At 40.4% G+C, this 26514-nt stretch overlaps 2 protein-coding genes across 2 annotated transcripts in view; both read right to left on the bottom strand.

Annotated features, from left to right (window-relative positions):
* Positions 1 to 13345, bottom strand: part of LOC124261997 — a 119649-nt gene extending 106304 nt beyond the window's left edge. Inside the window, 1 exon segment of the mRNA XM_046696397.1 lies at positions 13029 to 13345. Coding sequence (XP_046552353.1) covers positions 13029 to 13116 — 88 coding nt within the window. The 5' untranslated portion in view covers positions 13117 to 13345.
* Positions 13346 to 16665: 3320 nt separating this feature from the next.
* Positions 16666 to 21303, bottom strand: LOC124261999 (proline-rich extensin-like protein EPR1). The gene is made up of 4 exons (XM_046696413.1): positions 21227 to 21303; positions 20726 to 20799; positions 17332 to 18182; positions 16666 to 17028 (listed from the first exon to the last, which is right to left on the bottom strand). Exons 1-4 carry the CDS (start codon positions 21301 to 21303, stop codon positions 16666 to 16668), a joined length of 1365 nt encoding a protein of 454 aa, XP_046552369.1.
* Positions 21304 to 26514: the final 5211 nt, after the last annotated feature.

The raw sequence follows: 26514 nt of genomic DNA on the forward strand, positions 1-26514 counted from the left end.
TGCCCATGAAATAGCCAATGTACAATGTCATACTGCTCATGAAATAGCCAATATACAATGTCATACTGCCCATGAAATAGACAATGTACAACATCATACTGCTCATGAAATAGGCAATATACAATGTCATACTGCTCATGAAATAGCCAATATACAATGTCATACTGCCCATGAAATAGCCAATATACAATGTCATACTGCCCATGAAATAGCCAATGTACAATGTCATACTGCCCATGAAATAGCCAACATACAATGTCATACTGCTCATGAAATAGCCAATGTACAATGTCATACTGCTCATGAAATAGCAAATATACAATGTCATACTGCTCATGAAATAGACAATATACAATGTCATACTGCCCATGAAATAGCCAATGTACAATGTCATACTGCCCATGAAATAGCCAATGTACAATGTCATACTGCCCATGAAATAGCCAATGTACAATGTCATACTGCCCATGAAATAGCCAATGTACAATGTCATACTGCCCATGAAATAGCCAATGTACAATGTCATACTGCCCATGAAATAGCCAATATACAATGTCATACTGCTCATGAAATAGCCAATGTACAATGTCATACTGCTCATGAAATAGACAATATACAATGTCATACTGCTCATGAAATAGCCAATGTACAATGTCATACTGCTCATGAAATAGCCAATGTACAACATCATACTGCCCATGAAAATAGCCAATATACAATGTCATACTGCTCATGAAATAGCCAATGTACAACATCATACTGCCCATGAACTAGACAATATACAATGTCATACTGCCCATGAAATAGCCAATATACAACGTCATACTGCCCATGAAATAGCCAATGTACAATGTCATACTGCCCATGAAATAGCCAATATACAATGTCATACTGCTCATGAAATAGCCAATGTACAACATCATACTGCCCATGAACTAGACAATATACAATGTCATACTGCCCATGAAATAGCCAATATACGTCATACTGCCCATGAAATAGCCAATGTACAATGTCATACTGCCCATGAAATAGCCAATGACAATGTCATACTGCTCATGAAATAGCCAATATACAATGTCATACTGCTCATGAAATAGCCAATATACAATGTCATACTGCTCATGAAAAGACAATATACAATGTCATACTGCTCATGAAATAGCCAATATACAATGTCATACTGCCCATGAAATAGACAATATACAATGTCATACTGCTCATGAAATAGACAATATACAATGTCATACTGCTCATGAAATAGCCAATATACAATGTCATACTGCTCATGAAATAAACAATATACAATGTCATACTGCCCATGAAATAGCCAATATACAATGTCATACTGCCCATGAAATAGCCAATATACAATGTCATACTGCCCATGAAATAGCCAATGTACAATGTCATACTGCCCATGAAATAGCCAATGTACAACATCATACTGCCCATGAAATAGACAATGTACAATGTCATACTGCCCATGAAATAGCTTATGTACAACACATGTGCAAATACACATGATATAGCTTACAGTGTGTGAAAACCAAAAACACTACATCTCATCACTTCAGCCTTTTTGGAAGGACAACACATAGACAAATGGATAGACAATGAACAGCATGTTATACTGGTTTAGACCTTTATCCTGGTGAGCTGAGATGAGCGGAGACTAAATCTGAGTGAAGCCGTGGAGTGACATGCCAGCCACCAGAGTTCTGTGGAGGTAGACTAAAGCCAGCAAGCCAACAACCCATGTCAATCAACCTGGGGGTGTCATTCCCAAATTAAGCTTTTCTACCTCTGGCATTTCAAACACTGACATTGAAAGAGATAGGGGATTCTGTTTTAGAAAAGTGGTAAGGCAGAGCAGATGGTCATCAGATTATTTAATTAGTCTTGCCGTCAACATTTCAATTTTGGTGAGGAAATATGCTTGATGTACAAACCAATCTTTACATACACTTGCAATATCCCCATAACAACAGGCTTCCAATTTCTTCCTCCACAAATCAGTTAGAAGGAACTGAGGACATGATACAGTATTAAGACTATCAGAAGCCAAGTCAACACAAACATCTCTCAAAAACACTGCCACTTTTGCAGCAGACTCTATACGGAAACCTACACCAACAATATCCCCTTGTTAATTTCCCTCTTGCACCATCTGGAAGAGGTTTAATGAGCTAGGAGCTGTAAATATTAGCTAAATAGCGTGGGATTCATTACCAGGGGCTTCAAAGTAAGTGATACAGAAATGTTCACAAATGCAGGCTGAAACAGTGAACACCCTCATCAAGGTGCTTCAAATAAGTCCTGGAAGGAGTGTATGGGGTACAGCTGGGTGGTGGGACGGGGCAAGAATTGACTTGGCCAACATCCAGGCTTCACCGTTTTTGATATTTACAGCTAATCCTGTCCAGAGGCACAGAAGGTTTTACAATGGAACCTTGCATGTTCATTGTCCCAGCTTTTGGGGATTTTTTTTATCAAATCTGTTGGATCAAAAATTTCAAATCTGTCAAATGGGGTGTGGTCGTATAGACAATGGGGTGTGGTCATATAGACAATGAGGAATTGATGTAATAAGCATGGGAACATATAAAGATTTTACACATAACCTGGAACACGATAAGGATAAGGGATCTGTTCAGTATTACAGAACACAGTAAGCACACTGACATCTGTATATAATGGTGATTGTGGGCAGAACCGGTCATCAGTTTGTCTGTTTCAGACATTTTGACAATGTCAAACAACATGCACTCTCCGTCTATTACATCAGTTATCTGCCCATTCTACCTGTGCTGGAGAGTAATGTCCTTTGCTATCAAAGTATTTGTTACCAAGATGCATACAGAAACCTCTGAATCAGATGATGATGACAATGACAAAGATGATTATTATTAATATATAGTAGTGGTGGGGTTAGGGGTAATAGTTTTGCACCACACAAGCTGTGATTTGAATCAATATTCTTTTTCAATTAATTCATTGAATAGTTTGAAGTGTTTGAATTGTAAAGACTCATAAATGCCAAAGGCTGTTGGAGTAGTATACACAATGGAGAAACTGGACCAAAGTTGTCTATTGTGTATACAACTGTTTGTAATTTTCACAATGCAGACCATTTTCCCAGTCTTGTTCTGTCATGCCCATTGTATTTGGAAATTTGTTTGAAATACTGAAACAGAAGATGAATTCAGATGTAAAACATAAACACTAGCAGAGGGTTTACAGTGACAGCAGCTCTGTGTACAGCTGCTACAATACAACATGGATGACTACCATACAACATGGATGACTGCCATACAACATGGATGACTGCCATACAACGTGGATGTCTACCATACAACATGGATGACTGCCATACAACATGGATGACTACCATACAACATGGATGACTGCCATACAACGTGGATGACTACCATACAACAAGATACCTCTAATATCAGTAAGCTGACAGTCTCACTGCCCATTGGTTGTACCTCTTCAAGTATACCTTTCTGTATCTCCCTCAACCTGCTTACTTTATCACCTGAACCATACTAAACTCCACTCTGGACAAGTGGCTGATGTCATTGTCAGACTCCAACAAACAGAGGAGAAAGTGTACCATACAAACGGCATCCTACACCACCTTGGTCCACTAACACTGATCAACTTGGTCACGGAGTCTGACCACCAGATCCACTAGTCACCACAGATTGTTGCAGACCTACTATTACCAACACATTATTTGGGAACAAGTCTGTGACTGAGGTGTTCAAATAAGTGCTGTAGGAGTGAACAGTGTCCCATCTTTCAGATGTCCCTGCCATAACTATTGGCACCTTGATCATAGATCTCAGGCATTAAACTGTGAATGGTGTGCCTGTACCAGGTTTAGTTATGCTGGACCACCATTTGTAACCGGTACTGGGGAGGTGTTACTAAGACCAACATCTAGTCTCTAAAATGCACATTTTTATAGAAAAAACCTTTTCATAAAAACTAATTATAAAATACAATGAAAAAGGAGCCCAGAGACTTTCTTCATTTTCAGGAACTGTGGAAATCTAGACTTGCCACATATTCTAGACTTGCATGGGCTTTCTTGGATATATTTGTTTCAGGGTCTGTATTACAGAATAGGTGTTACTGTGAAGTGAAGGACAGCTCTGAACAACTCACTGGCAGCCATGGAATTGGTTCCGGGAGGAGGTGTTGCTGTGAAGTGAAGGACAGCTCTGAACAACTCAATGGCTGCCATGGGTACCGGGGGGAGGTGTTACTAACTTACACTTCCTGCAAGTTTTACAGAAATATTGTAATATATTTGGAGTTCATGATGTAGTAAGCAGCAGTGAAGAGATATGAAAAATTCATCACTGAAACTTGTGAACAATAGTTTTTGGTGAGTTTACGTATGTAATTGGTTGTGCCCCATGGTACTGGTGTTTATACTGTGTTGATCATCATAACGTGCTTGAACTGGAATGGACGGTCAAGCTGTGTGAGTTGGTTGTGAGTCATTACAGGTATTTGATCATGCCTACAGTGACTGGATTGGCTCGTCTGCAGGCCATTATCTACAAGCTGGTGTGGTATAGCCAGAGCAAACAACAACAAACAACATACAGAACACACACAAGTAAACAAGTCCCTATCAGTCTAAGGCATGTAGTCATACCAGTAAACATCCAGCAGTAATCTCATCCCCATAACACACTAACAACACTAATCACTATAACATTATGTACATTTCATGTACCATATATTACCGTCAATAAGCCGATCCCATGGATAAGACGACCCCCAAACTTGACTCTTAAAATCAGTGTCAAAATGGTATGTTTCGTGCATAAGCCGATTCCCTCGCGATGGGGTCCTAATCGCGGCAAACACAGACCACAGACAACTGGCAGTTACCAATAATTATAACTTTGGTCCACATTATTCAAAGAATTCACAATTATATATATTGCGTCTACTCACGGATCGAAACGAAGTGTAGTTGACAGAAAATGCATAATATAATTTGTTTCTCTAAATATCATATTTATTGTAGCAACAAACTGGCTTGCTTATTTTACCCCATTCAACAATCACGAACTGATTACCGCCTCGTTTTCCATTGACTGCTAGTTTACAGTAACATTGAATTTAAATGGCTTCCGTATTTTACCCCATTCCATGTGCGTACAACTTCTGCTTACCACGTTCATTAGGGTCCGTATAACCTTAGTGTTGATTATATATATTTTACATAAAAACTGTAATTACAATTACACAATGCTAGGTTATATTTCTTTGGGTTAAATAATAGTACTCTGTATTATATTTTACTGACGACCGCGTCAGAATTTGTCCCGTTATATTATTGTGCATGTTTGAACTTGTTCGCTGCTGATTGCTATTTCCGGCTCAAATACACACGGCAATCTTAATCTTAATTAATTTATAGAGCAAAAACTGTAATTAAAATTACACAATGCTAGGATATATTTCTTTGGGTTAAATAATAGTATTCTGTATTATATTTTACTGATGACTGCGTCAGTAATTCGTCCCGTTATATTATTGTGCATGCTTGAACTTGATCGCCGGAAACATGTGCACAGCTGATTGCTATTTCCGGCTCAGATACACACAGTAATCTTAATCCCTGCAAATAATACAATGCCCAGCAAAAATAACTTAGAACTTAAAAAGGTAAATAATCTTGTCTAGTGATGTTTAATTGCAAATTTTACGTCTCTACTGACAAAGTCGTCTTCTGTTGTTTGTTCACTCGAAGTGATATGATGTTGTTTTCTTACCCCTGGAAAAAATTTGACGAAAGCGTAACCCATGGATAAGACGACCCCCTTCTACAGACTGCTTTTTTTGGTCCTCAAAATTCGGCTTATAGACGGTAATATACGGTACATTTCTCCATGTACATTGCACAGCTCCACCAGCCCTGCCAGTGTACTGGTCCCTCTACCCTCTGTACATCACCTTCATCCCACCTCAGCCATAATCTACACCAGTGTCTTCTGCAAGTGGCTCAGTATTTTCCTCCATAAATATGTGCGTTTCTTTGTGTGGAGATGTCGCAGACAATCTGCCCCCAGATTGAGGTCTAGAGCAGTAAAAGATGGTGATCTGTTGACAAGACAGACTGTGACTGATGTCCCTCTTGGCATCTGAGAGAAGTTAGTTGAAGACACCCAGCCTGACATCCCATTGTTTGTGTGCTTCCTGCTGTGTTTTTACATCACATATGGTGAAGGCTTTCAGAGAAACTAACATGCAACACAAATAAATAAAGCATGTTGAGCTGAACTTCCCTGTTGGTAGTTTCCGTATCTGCCACTGAGTACATGCCAGCATAACCTGCTGCTTTTGTCAGTGATACGAAACACTGTTGATAATAATTTACCTCTTTGGAAAAAATATTCAAACTTAATTTTAGCTATAAGTTCTTTTTTATCAAGTTCTAAACAAAAAATATACATTTACAGGTATTACTAAAATTATAATTTCTACTAAATATCAGTCTCATCTTCAACAAGTGGTTGGTAACTTTTCGAACTCATGACCACCATTAGTCACATAGCAGACAACACAACCCAGTGACAAAGCCAGTCACTGAACGTGTGAATAAATACATATACCTATACCATAGCACCGACAGCTAAAATACATAATCATCAGCTAAATGATAAAACCATCACCTAAAAGATAACACGGAAAGCCTAACGATAACACCAACAGGTAAACAATAAAACCATCAACTCTACATGATAACAACCTCAAATAAGTAACTAAACCATCAACTAACTAATTACAGCTAAAAGACAACAGGATTCAAATGGACAGAAAAAGAGAACAGTATATATACTTGTGGGTCAAGAGACTTTAAAACAGTTTCACAAGTTCTTAGCCTCTTAGTATCCTTAGCTCCTGAACATGTACTATCAAGTCCAGTGTTTCACGAGAGAAAGAACAATGCTTTCATATCACAACAAGTACAGTAGAATACTTTTTATTATATAGGTAGTATTTTTCCTGTACCACGATTGGTCAAAATACCGTCACATGATTGACTACAAAACACGATATTGACTTGGGGTTTTCTGATAAATTACGATATTGACTTGGGTTACTAAAAATAGACAAGGAATCCCATAAGAAGGGGCTTTCCCCGCTTTTCAGCCAATCAGATCACTCAGATAGATGGCACAGTGTGTGCATTAAAAGTTTATGTTAAAACCCGTTTCTCTTTCATTATATAATAAAACAATTATAGACTCTTGTAGAGGTCGATATCGGTTTTTATTGACCTGAGAAAAACAATATCCACCTCGCAAGCTCGGTCGATATTGTTTTACTCAGGTCAATAAAAAAAAAACCGATATCGACCTCTACAAGAGTCTATAATTGTATAATAACGAACACGAATATAATGAACTGACGGCTATAGTGAACTGTTTTAAAAGTCCCTAATAAACCTTATATTATCATATAAAAAAGTGAATAGCGAACTACGGATATAACGAACTAATTTCAGTGGTCCCTTGGAGTTTGTTATAAAGGTATTTTACTGTACTACAATAAAAATGTGTATTCACGTCCATTTTTAACCAGAATCTGCCACTTTGAACACTACAACCATTTCTGATGTAAGAATTGTACATAGACTGTCCCTTCCACTTATTACAGGAAAACAACAACCATGGATGGTCTCGAGCACCACCAACACAAGAAACTAAGTTACCATAAACAAATAACTGCATCAGGCAAGTGGTACCAATACCATTACCCCTCGGAGAGTTCATCAAGTTGAGTGTAGCCCCATCTCCCCTTCCCCTCAGTCAGCTCCCCATCACCAGCATCAGCTAGAGAGATTGAGCAGAGTGGGGAAGCTTCTTTATGACCGGTTCAGAGATAATGACTCAAGATAGTCATCTCTACTATCAACCCCTGTAGACTTTCACTGGGGCAGCACGTGCTTCACTCAACACCTTCACCTTCATTAAGTCTCTCACTGCACAGTATATACCACTATATACGACTTATTGTCGACAGCAAACTACGTTCTTCTACCTGAATTCCTGTGAATTACTATTGTGAGTTTGATATTATCATCACAGTAAATATAATCTATGTACATGACAGAACTTATTCATGAGCACTGGCCTAATCCATTGATATTTTTCACAAACACATTTCAACATAACATGACCTTTGATGTTTTATGAATCTTCCTAGGTAAATATTAATCTGCCTTCAGATGACCTTAATTTTAAAATCTGTTTTCACAACCACTTCGATGTATCCAAGGGACAAGCAGGGGACGGAATACACCACTTTGATTTTTTTAAGCCAACAGCTACAGCACAGGGAGGCTACACATTGTGTTCATTCCAGGGGATATTGGCTAGCCAGCTGCTGCCCATCACAATCTGCAGGTGGAGACCATGGGAGAATTGTTCCTTAATCTCCATGGGTGTAACCGATGCAACTTCATATCTTTGTCTCATGCTATCAACCACAGACTGGTATGCCAGGGTGTTCCTGGATCTATACCTGAAAGCTGTTTAACGCTGTACTCAGCCATATTCCAGCTAAATGGCAGGAACAAATGTCTGAACGAAAAAGCCTCCCTGTAATACACTACAGAACAATCTTAGTTACAATTGATCTTAGGCCTCTACAAGCAACTTTACAATCACCATACACCACTCCACTTGCACAAACAAATCTTAGTGTGATTGTATGATGACTTTGATTTAAGATTGCCAAATCTACAAAGATGGAGGTACGAATTTCTGAAACTCAACTCCTGCACACATTTGCACACTGCGGACAGCTTGTTGCATATACTAAAGGTGGAGGTGATCACTGTACACAACATATGCCTCCCTCCATCACACCTTGCACAGTTTTCATGAAACACAATTATTTGAAGGAAACGAATACTGTGTTCATAGAATATAATTTTTTTCTCGACATTTAAACTGTTATGATCTCTTATTCAGGAGCTGATATCATTTGATATTGCAACAGGAGTTATATCTACCCATGTTTTATGAAATACTGAAATAAGAGTTTATACATTCCTACATTTGGGTCAAGATTTAGTGACACAATAGTTATGAGAATTACCATAAGAAAACCCCAACAATAATAATGTCTTATTACACAGCACATAAATGTATGATCTGACAATGTTGTCAGTGGGTTGTTGGTAAAATGCATCTATTTGGGGGTGATTTTAGTAAAATACCAAATATATCCCTAAAGGATACGTCTTGTTGCTGTACGAAAACAAATGTGCTATGGTTATGGGCGTTGTGAAATATGTATGGCAGGGAAATAAAAACAATAAGTAACATTTTGGGAGAGCAGTTGTTTCATTTACTCTATTACGCTGATAAATATTTTCTTTAAATGTGACATTCTTTCGCTTTTCATAACATATTTTACACAAACTTCCAATGTCTCATCATTTGTATTTACTTGTTTGATGAAATTTTGCAAATATTTAAATTGGTTGGTTGCTTGCTTGCTTTGTTGTTTAACGTCACACTTAGCAATATTCCAGCTATATGGCACCGGCAGCGGCAGTCTGGAAATAATCGAGTCTGGACCAGACAATCCAGTGATCAACAGCATGAGCATCAATCTACGCAATTGGGATACAATGACATGTGTCAACCAAATCAGCGAGCCTCACCACCCAATCCCGTCAGTCGCCTCTTTCGACAAGCATGGGTTACTGAAGACCAATTCTAACCTGGATGTTCACAGGTATTATATTTAAATTGAATATATAAAAACCCTTTGTTTTCCATTGACTCTTCAATTGATTTCAAAATCAGAAAGAAACGTGTATGACTTTGCATGATAACTGGCATCTAACTGAAGAACATTTTCATGATAAACTAAAGACAAAATCACTGACATGAATGTGGCTGAAAAGATAGGTGGATCCCAGCAATTTTACAACAATAATACATTGGGCAAGGCAAATTTAGAGGGCATATGAAAACATTTCCATCTTTAGCCTACAATTACCTGCCCTTGAGCTATCATAGGTCACGGCCACTACTAATCACTTGCAGACACCTTTCGTCATTATGATTCCCTTGATTATGGCAGAGACCATATACCGATATATGGTCTCTGATTATGGTAAAGCTATGTTGTTTCACACTTCTTCCAACAAGGACAAAGGTGGTATTAGTACTCTTGCTAGTCTAGTGGTTCACTACCGCAATTAAGGATGTTTCTGATGTTAAATCAGTTGTCCATTCTATGTGTTGTTGGAAGTGTCTATGTGAATCATACCCAGAACTGACGTGGCATTCTTTGAATGTAAAGTATATTGTTTGTATGAAACAGACCCAAACTTGCCACCATTTTGTCTAGTTCATTCACAGACTACAGTCTTAGCAAATAAAGACTGCCCCGGACCAGTCTCAAGTTTTGACACCAGCTTATAATCTTAGCCTACATTCGCTTTGTGATAGTGGATGGTGATTGTAGCCAGTGCCTAAAATTGTTTTGAGCAAGTGGACCCTGGCTGGTGACACATGACACGTGATTTACAACGATTGTATCATCATTGCTCAGAAGCCTCAAGTGTTTGGTGAAAGGGATTTTAATGGCAGATTCATAATAATCAACCCTTCTCACTTAACCCTGAGTGGAGTCCAAACCAGACTAGGAATATCCACCATTCTGAACAGGTTCCATAATTCAAACAGACACATTTTTATCTCCCACTGTACTTGCTTTGTAAAATATATATTCCATTTTTATGAGGATATGAGGCAACATTTTGTATCTTGTATGATATAGGTTTAACATCGGTGTAATACTGAAGACTGCCTGAAAACAATTTTTACTCATTCATTTCACGTGTGTTTAAATTTAAGGGTTTCTTCTGCATGAAACGGTTGGGTTAATGTCTAAATAACTTTTAAAAAACCTCTGAACATCATGTTTGCAAACCACCATGTAGATTGACAAACTATTCTATGAAGAAGTCTTTAAAATAAGTGTACTATTGCTTTTCAAGAGAAAATGTTTTCATTTGCAATGGACTTGGTTTCATTTGATATAGACTTTCCTTGGCTTTATAGTACATATTGTTTTCATAAACATCTAGCTTCCATAGCCACTGCAGAGGACTACTGTTTACCATAGGATGCCCAGTGAGCATGTTGTTGGTAATATCTGGGGAGGAAAATCTTCATTACATTTCTTGATGCCCATAGGTTAACATGTTCTGAAGACTGTCAGAAACAGGCTGATACAATCAATACAACTTGTAAAAATAACTGATCATTTTGTTAATTTATCTAATATTAATTGAAAATTTGAAAAAAAATAATATTTGAAATATCTGCAATATTACTTTCAAAGATCAATATTTTTGTCTAATAAATAACTGGTAAAATAACTATAAAAATACATTATTTGTGATGAAATTTAAAATAGAAAACAGTAATTGCTTATGATAAAGTCTCAACATCTTGTAGAGGTGATGCTGAATGGATTAATCACTGAATCTACTCATCACAAAACTGAGCTTTTCAAATAATAGATTCTCAACATTTTGCACATAAAGAATGACATTCTGGTACACATTTCTGACATGGCCAGACAACAGTAAATGAGGTTAGGATTTAATTGAAAGGCAAACCATTTCTTTTGATTAAAACTCCAGAATTTTCGACATTAACTGTTTGAAAGAAATTCCAACATGAGAGATTGATTGTTACTGGATAATTATTCCGACAGGCCCCCCATGGTGGGTTCTAGGGAAAAATCTATCGGCCTGTTGCATCAAGGCCTCGTGTAGTCATCTCTCAATAAAAGGCGTCAATGTCCTTCGAAGAGTGAGCTAGGGTGAAATAGACATGATGACTCATGCCACGAAATACATTACACTCTGTTACTGCTTTGGGCCATAGTAGGGATGAGCGTTGACACACACTAGAATGGTCAATTTCATGCGATAAAGGATCGCTGGTGACGTAAAAATGTAGCGAATTATTAGGCGAAACATGATAATTCTGATCTGTTTTCTCAGAATCTATTGCTGTCAGTAAAGATTTCAGATTTAATACATTTACAATTTGAAACAAAGTAGCTAAATTTCCATATTCTTGCATGTAACAAAATCCTTTTTAATACTATAGAAAAGAATGCTGACCTCAACCAAATATTTGCTACCTGCCTGAGAAACAATCTCTGTCTTATCACCCTCAGCATTCAGTGCATAAACTCTATTCAATGTTGGCATTATCCAATATCATTAAATTTGATTAGGCTGTCATTTAATTAACTTCTAGTGCAGGTTTCATGAAAAAAGTCACATTATTTTGTTAATGATACAAATTGATATAAATTATGGATAACAAAGCAATTTGCATAATTTAACAAGTTTTTGCACCAACAAAGAATTGTACTAAGAATATTAATTGTTCAGGAACAAAAGTCAATATCATGTACTTTTTGGTGTATTGTACAGTTGTCACTAGACTGCACACAGTATTACTTCCAAATCACACACAGAGGTGACACAACAGTTCTAATAAAAACAACATGTAATTGCAATCTGTTGGGCTGACTGCTATAAAAAGTAACCAATTAATGGAGTGGTGTTGATTGCAATTAACAGTGGTAATTAGATAATTGGCTTGATGTCTGTCATAACCTATATCATCTGTTATTGTTAACTTACAGACGTTTTATTTCATATTGAATAACATAATTCTTTGACAGATTCTGACATGACCATATAACCCGCAAAGACAGTATCAATCACTTAGTTGCCATGGAAACCATTCAAGCCAAACTCGATTAGACTTTAGTTCATTCCGAAACACACGATATCTCAGAGGAAATCGACAACACAACTTTCGCCTGTATGCCATCTGTTAGCTGATAAAGTTGGGGAGCTGTATAAAATTTCAACTACGACGCTTTGAGGTAAATTGGAAAATCATTCAATTGGAAGAAACATTCAGATTTAAATATCTCACCATTTGCAGCAACATCATTGAAGAAAATTGAAAATCCCACGAATAATATTCCACAGAGTCCTTTTGGTAAAGTTGAAAAGCGGCCCATAGTGGTATGATATCCCAGGCCAAACTTGGCACCGTTTTACATATCCTCTTCAGTCGAAATTGTCGACCCTTACTTGAATACAGACACACATTTCAGAGGTATATTCCATTCACAATCGCGTCAAATCGTAATCCTAGACTGTGTACAATCCATCGCAAGTTTACATGGCACTGCTTCTGCGTTGAACGGTGCTTACTTCGGCTTAACTGTCATGCGAAGACAGATTCACAATCCGGGCATTCATTTCCTGACACGGAACAGTTCATAGTGAGTCAGGGGGCGTTGGGACCATGCCAACCTATTTCAACACGCGTGAAACGCTTAGAAAATCGATCGAGCTCATGCGACACAACAGGGAATTATGTGTGCAATTACGTCAAGTTTGGCGTACTCACGGACCTCTTTGTTATAGAAATCTGTAAACATTCAACATATGCACATCGGGATTTTATAAATTTCTTATTTGTTTTCACCCATTGAAATAATGGACTGCGCCACCGCTGGCTCGTGGAACGGACACATGGTTGTGTTTTGGAATAGTGTAGCTGTCTGCGAGTGTCGACCGTCGGCCATCGAGGCAAGAATTTCGTCGAGAAAATCAAATTATTAACTTGAATGCACGGGCTTTATGATGGCAATGCCTTTCATTGATAAAAAAGGCGTATAGCCTGAGGAAAAAATAACGTGTAATGGGTCACGTGCATTATGATTAAAAGGATGCTGCTAAATTGTATGAATCGATTTTGAGTTGAAATTGTTCTTTTTGGCAAATGATTGAATAAAAGTATCTATTATTAAGATATTCATTCATATTTAGACATTGTTCCATCTGATATTATTGATTTCATATTCCCAGACAGATACATGCATCCTACCCATGCTGGAACGATGACTCATGTGTGCGTGCATGTGACATTTGGTATCTCTTTGTATGTAAAACAAAGAACATTTATTGAGAAAGGATAGCCCGAGCTAATGGTACTGATGTTGATACATTTTGGTGACAATGTTGCAACAGATAGTTAACATCAATATTAAATATGTTGACTTTTATACCGCTTGGTGTTGCAATATGAACAGTTCAATCATAGAGAAAATTACTGTTATTTAGCATGCAGGTTGTAAGTGATTTATATCCTTGGTTTTAATACTTGTCACACTTTGAATAGTATATTGTGTCAGTTTAGATCAGAAATATCACAGTAACCATTAAATGTTATATTTGTTATACAGTGTGTTTGCTTTGGAAATTTTATACTCATAGATAATGAATATTTCTACAATTGTGTACATGGTGTATTTCATCAAGCATGGATGTTTGGTAAGATTTGGTACATGGTGTATTTCATCAAGCATGGATGTTTGGTAGGACTGTGTACATGGTGTATTTCATCAAGAGTGGATGTTTGGTAAGTCTGTGTACATGGTATATTTCATCAAGCATGGATGTTTGGTAGGACTGTGTACATGGTGTATTTCATCAAGCATGGATGTTTGGTAGGACTGTACATGGTGTATTTCATCAAGCATGGATGTTTGGTAGGACTGTACATGGTATATTTCATCAAGCATGGATGTTTGGTAGGACTGTACATGGTGTATTTCATCAGCATGGATGCATGGATGTTTGCATGGATGTTTGGTAGGACTGTACATGATTTGATCAAGCATGACTGGTGTATTTCATCAAGCATGGATGTTTGGTACGACTGTGTACATGGTATATTTCATCAAGCATGGATGTTTGGTAGGACTGTACATGGTGTATTTGATCAAGCATGGATGTTTGGTAGGACTGTACATGGTGTATTTCATCAAGCATGGATGTTTGGTAGGACTGTGTACATGGTATATTTCATCAAGCATGGATGTTTGGTAGGACTGTACATGGTGTATTTCATCTAGCATGGATGTTTGGTAGGACTGTACATGGTGTATTTCATCAAGCATGGATGTTTGGTAGGACTGTACATGGTGTATTTGATGGTACATGGATGTTTGGTAGGACTGTACATGGTGTATTTCATCAAGCATGGATGTTTGGTAGGACTGTACATGGTGTATTTCATCAAGCATGGATGTTTGGTAGGACTGTACATGGTGTATTTGATCAAGCATGGATGTTTGGTAGGACTGTACATGGATGTTGGATGTTTGTAGGACTGTGTACATGGTGTATTTCATCAAGCATGGATGTTTGGTAGGACTGTACATGGTGGCATGGATGTTTGGTAGGACTGTACATGGTGTATTTCATCAAGCATGGATGTTTGGTAGGACTGTACATGGTGTATTTCATCAAGCATGGATGTTTGGTAGGACTGTGTACATGGTGTATTTCATCAAGCATGGATGTTTGGTAGGACTGTACATGGTGTACATGGTGTATTTCATCAAGCATGGATGTTTGGTATTTCATCAAGGATGTTTGTGTACATGGTGTATTTCATCAAGCATGGATGTTTGGTAGGACTGTACATGGTGTATTTCATCAAGCATGGATGTTTGGTAAGACATGGACATGGTGTATTTCATCTAGCATGGATGTTTGGACTGACTGTACATGGTGTATTTCATCAAGCATGGATGTTTGGTAGGACTGTGTACATGGTGTATTTCATCAAGCATGGATGTTTGGTAGGACTGTACATGGTGTATTTCATCAAGCATGGATGTATTTCATCAAGCATGGATGTTTGTTTGGTAGGACTGTGTACATGGTGTATTTCATCAAGCATGGATGTTTGGTAGGACTGTACATGGTGTATTTCATCAAGCATGGATGTTTGGTAGGACTGTACATGGTGTATTTCATCAAGCATGGATGTTTGGTAGGACTGTACATGGTGTATTTCATCAAGCATGGATGTTTGGTAGGACTGTGTACATGGTATATTTCATCAAGCATGGATGTTTGGTAGGACTGTACATGGTGTATTTCATCAAGCATGGATGTTTGGTAGGACTGTACATGGTGTATTTCAGCCCCTGTAATGCCATCATATCCCAGTTGCCTAGATTGATGCTCATACTGTTGATCACTGGATTGTCTGTCCTGACTTGGTTATTTACAAACTGCCGCCATATAGCTGGAATATTGCTGAGTCCAGCGACAAAGACAAACCAACCAAACACAGCTAAACAGTTTGCTAGACTCTATACTAGACTTGATGTTACCCCAGCCACTGAATTACAGATTGTTGGAATCACACCAAAATCCAGGCTTCAGCGGCACCCAATCTTAGAGAGAGAGAGACCCAGACACTGACTGATACATCTGTAAATTACACTGTTTTTCTGTTTTTGTTTATTGGTTATTATATTATTTAGTATTGATGTTTGGCATGGTCATGACCAACAGATTTGTCTTCCCTGATTAAAATGCAACCCTGGTTATAATGCCATACATCTTCCAGGAATAGTGGTGACATTATAGCCAGGGTGCACTGTTATAATAGCTGGCTGGAGTAATCTTTATACCAACACTGTTAATCACTCCAGCAGACTGACTGTTTGAGAGCATCAGTACACAACAAGCGTTTACTTGAATTACACTCCATGCAGCTCAAGCGAATGTGCAGCTTCTTCTAACATGTATATGGTGCACTGATCTACTAGGAAGGCTTTGAGGAGCGGTGGAGGGATAGTTTGGGTGCACTGATTTATTGGGAAGGCTTTGAGGAGTGGTGGAGGGATAGTTTGGGTGCACTGATTTACTGGGAAGGCTTTGAGGAGCGGTGGAGGGATAGTTTGGGTGCACTGATTTACTGGGAAGGCTTTGAGGAGCGGTGGAAGGATAGTTTGGGTGCACTGATTTACTGGGAAGGCTTTGAGGAGTGGTGGAGGGATAGTTTGGGTGTACTGATTTACTGGGAAGGCTTTGAGGAGTGGTGGAGGGATAGTTTGGGTGCACTGATTTAGGAGCGGTGGAGGGAAGTTTGGGTGCTTTGAGGGAGCCTTTGAGGAGGCGGTGGAGGGGATAGTTTGGGTGTACTGATTTACTGGGAAGGCTTTGAGGAGTGGTGGAGGATAGTTTGGGTGTACTGATTTACTGGGAAAGGCTTTGAGGAGCCGGTGGAGGGATAGTTTGGGTGTGATTTACAAGGCTTAGGGGAATGAGTAGAGGGTATTTGTACATTTACTGGGAAGGCTTTGGAGGAGTGGTGGAAGGATAGGTAGAGGGAGTGGAGGGATTTAGTGTACTGACTGATTTACTGGGAAGGCTTTGAGGAGTGGTGGAGGGATAGTTTGGGTGTACTGATTTACTGGGAAGGCTTTGAGGAGCGGTGGAAGGATAGTTTGGGTGTACTGATTTACTGGGAAGGCTTTGAGGAGTGGTGGAAGGATAGTTTGGGTGTACTGATTTACTGGGAAGGCTTTGAGGAGTGGTGGAGGGATAGTTTGGGTGTACTGATTTACTGGGAAGGCTTTGAGGAGCCGGTGGAGGATAGTTTGGGTGTACTGATTTACTGGGAAGGCTTTGAGGAGTGGTGGAGGGATAGTTTGGGTGTACTGATTTACTGGGAAGGCTTTGAGGAGCGGTGGAAGGATAGTTTGGGTGCACTGATTTACTGGGAAGGCTTTGAGGAGTGGTGGAAGGATAGTTTGGGTGTACTGATTTACTGGGAAGGCTTTGAGGAGTGGTGGAGGGATAGTTTGGGTGCACTGATTTACTGGGAAGGCTTTGAGGAGCGGTGGAGGGATAGTTTGGGTGTACTGATTTACTGGGAAGGCTTTGAGGAGTGGTGGAGGGATAGTTTGGGTGTACTGATTTACTGGGAAGGCTTTGAGGAGCGGTGGAGGGATAGTTTGGGTGTACTGATTTACTGGGAAGGCTTTGAGGAGTGGTGGAGGGATAGTTTGGGTGTACTGATTTACTGGGAAGGCTTTGAGGAGTGGTGGAGGGATATTTTGGGTGTACTGATTTACTGGGAAGGCTTTGAGGAGTGGTGGAAGGATAGTTTGGGTGTACTGATTTACTGGGAAGGCTTTGAGTAGTGGTGGAGGGATAGTTTGGGTGTACTGATTTACTGGGAAGGCTTTGAGGAGCGGCGGAGGGGTAAGTTCTGTGATTAGAAAGTAATATAGAGGGTTTGGGTGTATTGATTTACTGGAAAGGCTTTGGGGAGCGGCAGAGGGGTAAGTTCAGTTATTAGAAAGTAATATAGAGAGTTTGGGTGTACTGATTTACTTGAAAGGCTTTGGGGAGTGGTGGAGGGATAGTTTGGGTGTACTGATTTACTGGAAAAGCTTTGGGAAATGGTAGAGGGGTAAGTTCAGTTATTAGAAAGTAATATAGAGGGTTTGGGTGTATTGATTTACTGGAAAGGCTTTGGGGAGCGGCGGAGGGGTAAGTTCTGTGATTAGAAAGTAATATAGAGGGTTTGGGTGTACTGATTTACTTGAAAGGCTTTGGGGAGTGGCAGAGGGGTAAGTTCAGTGATAGGAATGTAATATAGAGGGTTTGGGTGTACTGATTTACTGGAAAGGCTTTGGGGAGTGGCAGAGGGGTAAGTTCTGTGATTAGAAAGTAATATAGAGGGTTTGGGTGTACTGATTTACTTGAAAGGCTTTGGGGAGTGGCAGAGGGGTAAGTTCTGTGATTAGAAAGTAATATAGAGGGTTTGGGTGTACTGATTTACTGGAAAGGCTTTGGGGAGTGGCAGAGGGGTAAGTTCACTGATAGGAAGTAATATAGAGGGTTTGGGTGTACTGATTTACTTGAAAGGCTTTGGGGAGTGGTGGAGGGATAGTTTGGGTGTACTGATTTACTGGAAAAGCTTTGGGAAATGGTAGAGGGGTAAGTTCAGTTATTAGAAAGTAATATAGAGGGTTTGGGTGTATTGATTTACTGGAAAGGCTTTGGGGAGCGGGGAGAGGGTAAGTTCTGTGATTAGAAAGTAATATAGAGGGTTTGGGTGTACTGATTTACTTGAAAGGCTTTGGGGAGTGGCAGAGGGGTAAGTTCTGTGATTAGAAAGTAATATAGAGGGTTTGGGTGTACTGATTTACTGGAAAGGCTTTGGGGAGTGGCAGAGGGGTAAGTTCTGTGATAGGAAAGTAATATAGAGGGTTTGGGTGTATTGATATATTGGTAGCCTTTCATGGGATTTGAGGTGTACTGATGTACTGGAAAATCATTTTTGGTGTGGAGACGTACTGATGTTTTGAAACGTGAGGTTTGGGTGAACTGATGTGTTAAAAAGTCATTCAGGATTTATTCGAAATTTGGATGTACTACTTTATGTACTGGTAAGTCTTTAGATGACCGAACTAATATATTTAAAGTCATTTAGGGAGTAAGGTGCACTGTGGTACTAGAAAGTCATTTAGTGAGTTCAGATATACTGATGTATTGTAAGTCATTCTAGGGATTTGAGCATTCTGACTTATTAAAGGGTTTCCAGGGGTCAGGGTGTACTGATGCATTGCAAGTCATTTAGGAGATTTTGGCTGACTGATGTATTGGAAGTTGTTTCTGAGGTTGCAGTGTACATTTTCATCTATTTCATGAGAATGTTTATGAATTACTGTCAAAGAGTGATGATATCAGGTGTTCACAAGCACATCCTGACCACTGGTGGAGTGAGGGTAATGTTTGTCATTGTGAGATTGTTTATGAATTACTATCAAAGAGTGATGACATCAGGTGTTCACAAGCACATCCTGACCACTGGTGGAGTGAGGGTAATGTTTGTCATTGTGAGATTGTTTATGAATTACTATCAAAGAGTGATGATATCAGGTGTTCACAAGCACATCCTGACTACTGGTGGAGTGAGGGTAATGTTTGTCATTGTGAGATTGTTTATGAATTACTATCAAAGAGTGATGATATCAGGTGTTCACAAGCACATCCTGACCACTGGTGGAGTGAGGGTAATGTTTGTCATTGTGAGATTGTTTATGAATTACTATCAAAGAGTGATGATATCAGGTGTTCACAAGCACATCCTGACTACTGGTGGAGTGAGGGTAATGTTTGTCATTGTGAGATTGTTTATGAATTACTATCAAAGAGTGATGATATCAGGTGTTCACAAGCACATCCTGACCACTGGTGGAGTGAGGGTAATGTTTGTCATTGTGAGATTGTTTATGAATTACTATCAAAGAGTGATGATATCAGGTGTTCACAAGCACATCCTGACCACTGGTGGAGTGAGGGTAATGTTTGTCATTGTGAGATTGTTTATGAATTACTATCAAAGAGTGATGATATCAGGTGTTCACAAGCACATCTAATGTTTGTCATTGTGAGATTGTTTATGAATTACTATCAAAGAGTGATGATATCAGGTGTTCACAAGCACATCCTGACCACTGGTGGAGTGAAGGTAATGTTTGTCATTGTGAGATTGTTTATGAATTACTATCAAAGAGTGATGATATCAGGTGTTCACAAGCACATCCTGACCACTGGTGGAGTGAGGGTAATGTTTGTCATTGTGAGATTGTTTATGAATTACTATCAAAGAGTGATGATATCAGGTGTTCACAAGCACATCCTGACCACTGGTGGAGTGAGGGTAATGTTTGTCATTGTGAGATTGTTTATGAATTACTATCAAAGAGTGATGATATCAGGTGTTCACAAGCACATCCTGACTACTGGTGGAGTGAGGGTAATGTTGGTCATTGTGAGATTGTAAGTAGGATTTAATGTTGCTTTGACCAACTTTTCTGAAACACAAGGGCCAGATAATGAACATCATCAGGGTCAGGCTTGGATTCAAACCAACATGAAGGAATGATAAAAAGAAGGGAAGCAACTCTATACAGTGAATTGCAGTGACTTTGGAATCTGGTCAACTGTTGTTTAAGACAAGTGTTTCTATTGAGCTTGAAATATGATCACTGTTCTGAAACTGTATATTAGTAAATAGTGGATCCTTTGTCATTACAGGGGAAGTGGGGTAGCCTAGTGGTTATGCTCATGCCAAAGATCTGGGTTTGCTTCCCCACATGGGTACAGTATTTGGAGCCTAATTCTGGTGTCTCCACTGTGATATTGCTGGAATATTGCAAAAAGTGGCCCTAAAACCATACTCACTCACTCTGTCATTACGTCTGTACACAAGAGCTACTGATCCCTCCTCATAACACTGACTTGACACAGTCAAACAGTCCGCTGGACTCTTTACTAGACTGATGTTTTTCAGTGTCTGTTATCCAGTCATCAGCCATCACTTTGATATGTTAATTGAGTTAACAGACTTTGAAGCCACAATGGTCAATATTAAGTAGGTAGACAGAAATTAATGGATTTCAACCAAATTAGCCCACCAAATCTGTCAATGGTTGTATAAGGGTTACTTGATGATTACTGAACCTGTCTCAAGACTGAGATCTGGATGATAAAACTTGGTTAAATTTAGACGAGTTTCAGACATCACATGCGTAAACCAGAAACCTGTGTCACTATTAGTGTTTATTTCTGACGTTTCTTTACTGTATTGTCTCAGATGAATCTTTTCCAGTTTCAATTTATGATTGAAGTAAGTAGAACCAAGTAAAATAAAATAATAATTATTCTTGTTTATGTTGAAACATATGATCATTCGTTGAAGTTTGCTGAAAGTTACTGACAAATAAGCCTCCTGACATTTCCTCACAACATCCTTAATGTCTTTTGTGTTCTTTTATCTTTCACTGAATATAACGCTCTTCCGAGGAATCATTTCTTGGGGTTCACATTATATAAATACATGAAGAACCGCTGCTATGATACAGTATGCCGGTGTATGATGTGGATGTTAATGTTGGAGTTATGTTAACTTCAGCCATTCGTAGGAAGTTAGTTTATTGATTGCCATGACATGCTGTTGATAAATGATATCTGTGGTATAATGTTAGTTAATCAATATCTATAGCATGATGTGGTGCATATCAGAGGCTGTGACATGTAGTGTATCCTCAAGCAAGGGACTGTCACATGTAGTGTCACCTCAGACTAGGGGATGTGGTGTATCCTGAAGCAAGGGGCTGTCACATGTGTCTTCTGAAGCATTTAGGGGTTGCCACATGTAGTGTCACCTCAGACAAGGGGATGTGGCGTATCCTGAAGCAATGGGCTGTCACGTGTCTCCCGAAGCAAGGGGTTGTCACATGTGGTATCACCTCAGGCAATGGGATGTCACATGTGGTGTCACCTCAGACAAGGGGATGTGATGTATCCTGAAGCAAGGGGCTGTCACGTGTCTCCCGAAGCAAGGGGATGTCACATGTGGTGTCACCTCAGGCAATGGGATGTCACATGTGGTGTCACCTTGGGCAAGGGGATGTCACATGTGGTGTCACCTCAGGCAAGGGGATTTCACATGTGTCACCTTTGGGCAAGGGGATGTCACATGTAGTGTCACCTTGGGCAATGGGATGTCACATGTGGTGTCACCTCAAGCACAGGGATGTCACATGTGGTGTCACTTCAGGCAAGGGGATGTCACATGTGGTGTCACCTCAGGCAAATGGATGTCACATGTGGTGTCACCTTTGGCAAGGGGATGTCACATGTGGTGTCACCTCAGGCCATGGGATGTCACATGTGGTGTCACCTTGGGCAAGGGGATGTCACATGTGGTGTCACCTTGGGCAAGGAGATGTCACATGTGGCGTCACCTCAGGCAAGGGGATGTCACATGTGGTGTCACCTTGGGCAAGGGGCTGTCACATGTGGTGTCACCTCAGGCAATGGGATCTCACATGTGGTGTCACCTCAGGCAAGGGGATGTCACATGTGTCACCTCAGGCAAGGGGTTCTCACATGTGGTGTTGCCTCAGGCAAGGGGATGTCACATGTGGTGTCACTTCAGGCAAGGGGTTGTCACATGTGTCACCTCATGCAAGGGGTTCACACATGTGGTGTTGCCTCACAAGGGATGTGGTGTTGCCTCAGGCAAGGGGATGTCACATGTGTCACTTAAGGCAAGGGGATGTCACATGTGGCATCACCTAAGGCAAGGGGATGTCACATGTAGTGTCACCTTGGGCAATGGGATATCACATGTGGTGTCACCTCAGGCACAGGGATGTCACATGTCGTGTCACCTTGGGCAAGGGGTTCTCACATGTGTCACCTTAGGCAAATGGATGTCACACGTGGCATCACCTCAGGCAACAGGATGTCACATGTGGTGTCACCTCAGGCAAGGGGTTATCACATGTGGTGTTGCACCTCAGGCAAGGGGATGTCACATGTGGTGTCACCTTTGGCAAGGGGATATCACATGTCGTCACCTCAGGCAAAGGGATCTCACATGTGGTGTCACCCAAGGGGATGTCACATGTGTCACCTCAGGCAAGGGGTTATCACATGTGGTGTTGCCTCAGGCAAGGGGATGTCACATGTGGTGTTGCCTCAGGCAAGGGATGTCACATGTGGTGTTGCCTCAGGCAAGGGGTTGTCACATGTGTCACCTCAGGCAAGGGGTTCTCACATGTGGTGTTGCCTCAGGCAAGGGGATGTCACATGTGGTGTTGCCTCAGGCAAGGGGTCTGTCACATGTGGTGTTGCCCTCAGGCAAGGGGTTCTCACATGTGGTGTTGCCCTCAGGCAAGGGGATGTCACATGTGGTGTTGCCTCAGGCAAGGGGATGTCACATGTTGTCACATGTGGTGTCACCTCAGGCAAGGGATGTCACATGTGGTGTTGCCTCAGGCAAGGGGATGTCACATGTGGTGTTGCCTCAGGCAAGGGGATGTCACATGTGGTGTTGCCTCAGGCAAGGGGATGTCACATGTGGTGTTGCCTCAGGCAAGGGGATGGCAAGGGATGTCACATGTGGTGTTCCTCAGGCAAGGGGATGTCACATGTGTCACCTAAGGCAAGGGGTTGTCACATGCGGTGTTGCCTCAGGCAAGGGCTTGGCACATGTGGTGTTGCCTTAGGCAAGGGGCTGTCACATGTGGTGTCACCTCAGGCAAGGGGATGTCACATGTGGTGTTCCTCAGGCAAGGGGATGTCACATGTGTCACCTAAGGCAAGGGGTTGTCACATGTGGTGTTGCTTCAAGCAAGGGATGTCTCCTCAGGCAAGGGGTTGGCACATGTGGTGTCACCTCAGGCAAGGGGTTGGCACATGTGGTGTTGCCTTAGGCAAGGGGTTGTCACATGTGGTATCACCTCAGGCAAGGGGATGTCTCCTCAGGCAAGGGGATGTTACATGTGGTGTCACCTTTGGCAAGGGGATATCACAGGTGCTGTTGCCTTGGGCAAGGGGATGTCACATGTGGTGTCACCTCAGGCAAGGGGATGTCACATGTGGTGTCGCCTGAGGCATTGGGCTGTCACATGTCGTGTTTCCTGGGGCAAGGGGCTGTCATGTGTGTCTCTTGAGGCAAGGAGCTGTCACATGTCGTGTCTCCTGAGGCAATGGGGCTGTCACATGTGGAATCTCATGAGACAATTGGCTGTCACATGTGGTGTCTCCTGAGGCAAGGGGCTGTCACATGTGTCTCTTCAGGCAGGGGGTCACATGTGGTGTCACTCAGGCAAGATGATGTCACATGTGGTGTCTACAGGCAAGGAAGTGAAATCCCTTGGTAACCAATAGGATGTCAAGTCTTCATTCTCAGGTTTGCTCACAGTGTCTTTCCTGTGAATCCTGGCCATGTAAAGGATCAGTGTTACTGTTCCATGACCAGTAAGTAATAGTAATGGGTCTGGAAGGCTCTCGTCACACTTGTTCTTGATGTGGTTTGAATGACAGATGCTGTACTGTGTACAGTTGAGATGAGCTATGACAAATTGTACAGGGTGTTTATAATTTACAATGTCCTAATTGCTCAAGTGACTTTGGCAGTAATGTGAATATTACCCACCCAGGCACAGAAATTGGAGAATTACTTTCTATGGTTTCAACTGAGATAGATAATGCTGCTTCATGGTAAAAGGGTCATGTAAACCTATTGACAGTTGAAAGCAGTCCAGGGGTGGTGGGGTAGCCTAGTGGATAAACATTAGCTCATCACACCGGAGACCTGTGTTTGATTCCCCTCATTAGTACAATGTGTGAAGCCAATTTCTGGACTCCTTGCCCTGATATTGCTGGAATATTGCTAAAAGCAGTATAAAACTACTCGCTCCCTCCCTCACTCACTCACCGACCCACCCACCAACTCACTCACCCACCCACCCAATCACTCACTCACTCACTGAATGCAGTCCATATCAAGATAATCTATACATTGTTGTAAATAATTTAAGATCAGGCCAAGTTTCCATTCTTCATGACATCACAGAAACTATTTGTGAAAATATCATGAGAAGAAATGGTTAACTTACAAGTCAGGCATTGGTGCCCCTCTGTGTCCTTAAATTGTATTTAAAATTATAAATTAACTATGCATGACAAAAAGAACCTGCTCCTCTTAAACCTATGGATTGTAAGTCCTGGGTGAATACTTGTTGCAGTGTTGTCAAGTCACAACCTAATTACGTTGATTCACTGAGACACATAATCTGTTCTGGTCTAAAGCTTCATCTCAGGTTAGAAACCACTCCATTTGCTTGAGTAGCCCAAACTGTCATTTCCATGTTCTCAAACAGACACAGGCAAAAATTATCAGATATTTTCATGTGTTGGGACACAGTTTTATGTATATGTGACCAAGGCCTAGATGATCTAGATTCAGCATTGATTTTGTTTTTGAGACAAATAGGAATAAAATATATGATTGCCACTGAAATTCTAGGTCAATCGTAAAAGAGGGAATGGCATTTTCTCAGCCAGAGGTTCATTACCAGCTGTCTCAGCTGAGACAGTCATAAATTATATCAAATGGTCTTGCTGGGGTTTTAATGTCTACTGTTAATGTCCTAATGATGTGGAACATTATGAACATAATTTTCAGAAATATCTCCATTATATTGATATGAGCTGCCAGAAATTGAGATACAATTATACTTTCAGACAGGATTTAGTACACTTTGTCTCTGGCATTGAAGGTCTTCTTATAAAGCCTTCAGTTAATGATATGATTAGTACTATAGTTACACACAAGACTCTAAGGTAATAATTAATAGTTTCAATGATAATTTCTAAAAATGTAAATGTCCCTCTAACAGACTGGCATCCTGTCCCCTTATCTAGACTTGCCTCTTAAAAGGATAAAATTACTATACATCCATGAGCTTAGCCTTCAGTACAGCCTTGGAGCAAGGCTGTATTATAGTCAACCTGTGGCCGTATGCATATGTCGGGCGTAAATTCTAGTCCGGGCGTAAGTAAAATGTGCGCCCGGACGTAACGTTAACCGGTATGCACATAGTAGACGTAGTTAAAGTTACGCCAGTCGTAGCGCTCTATATTTACGCCACCTACCCAGCAGGCGTAGCCTTGTAATGGCGGCACTGGATGCCGAGTTTTTTATCAGGCGCACATTTTCAAAAGTTTTTAAA

This window comes from Haliotis rubra, unplaced genomic scaffold (genome assembly GCF_003918875.1).
Source record: "Haliotis rubra isolate DU_JTF1 unplaced genomic scaffold, ASM391887v1 Scf12, whole genome shotgun sequence".
NCBI classification, from domain to species: Eukaryota; Metazoa; Mollusca; class Gastropoda; order Lepetellida; family Haliotidae; genus Haliotis; species Haliotis rubra.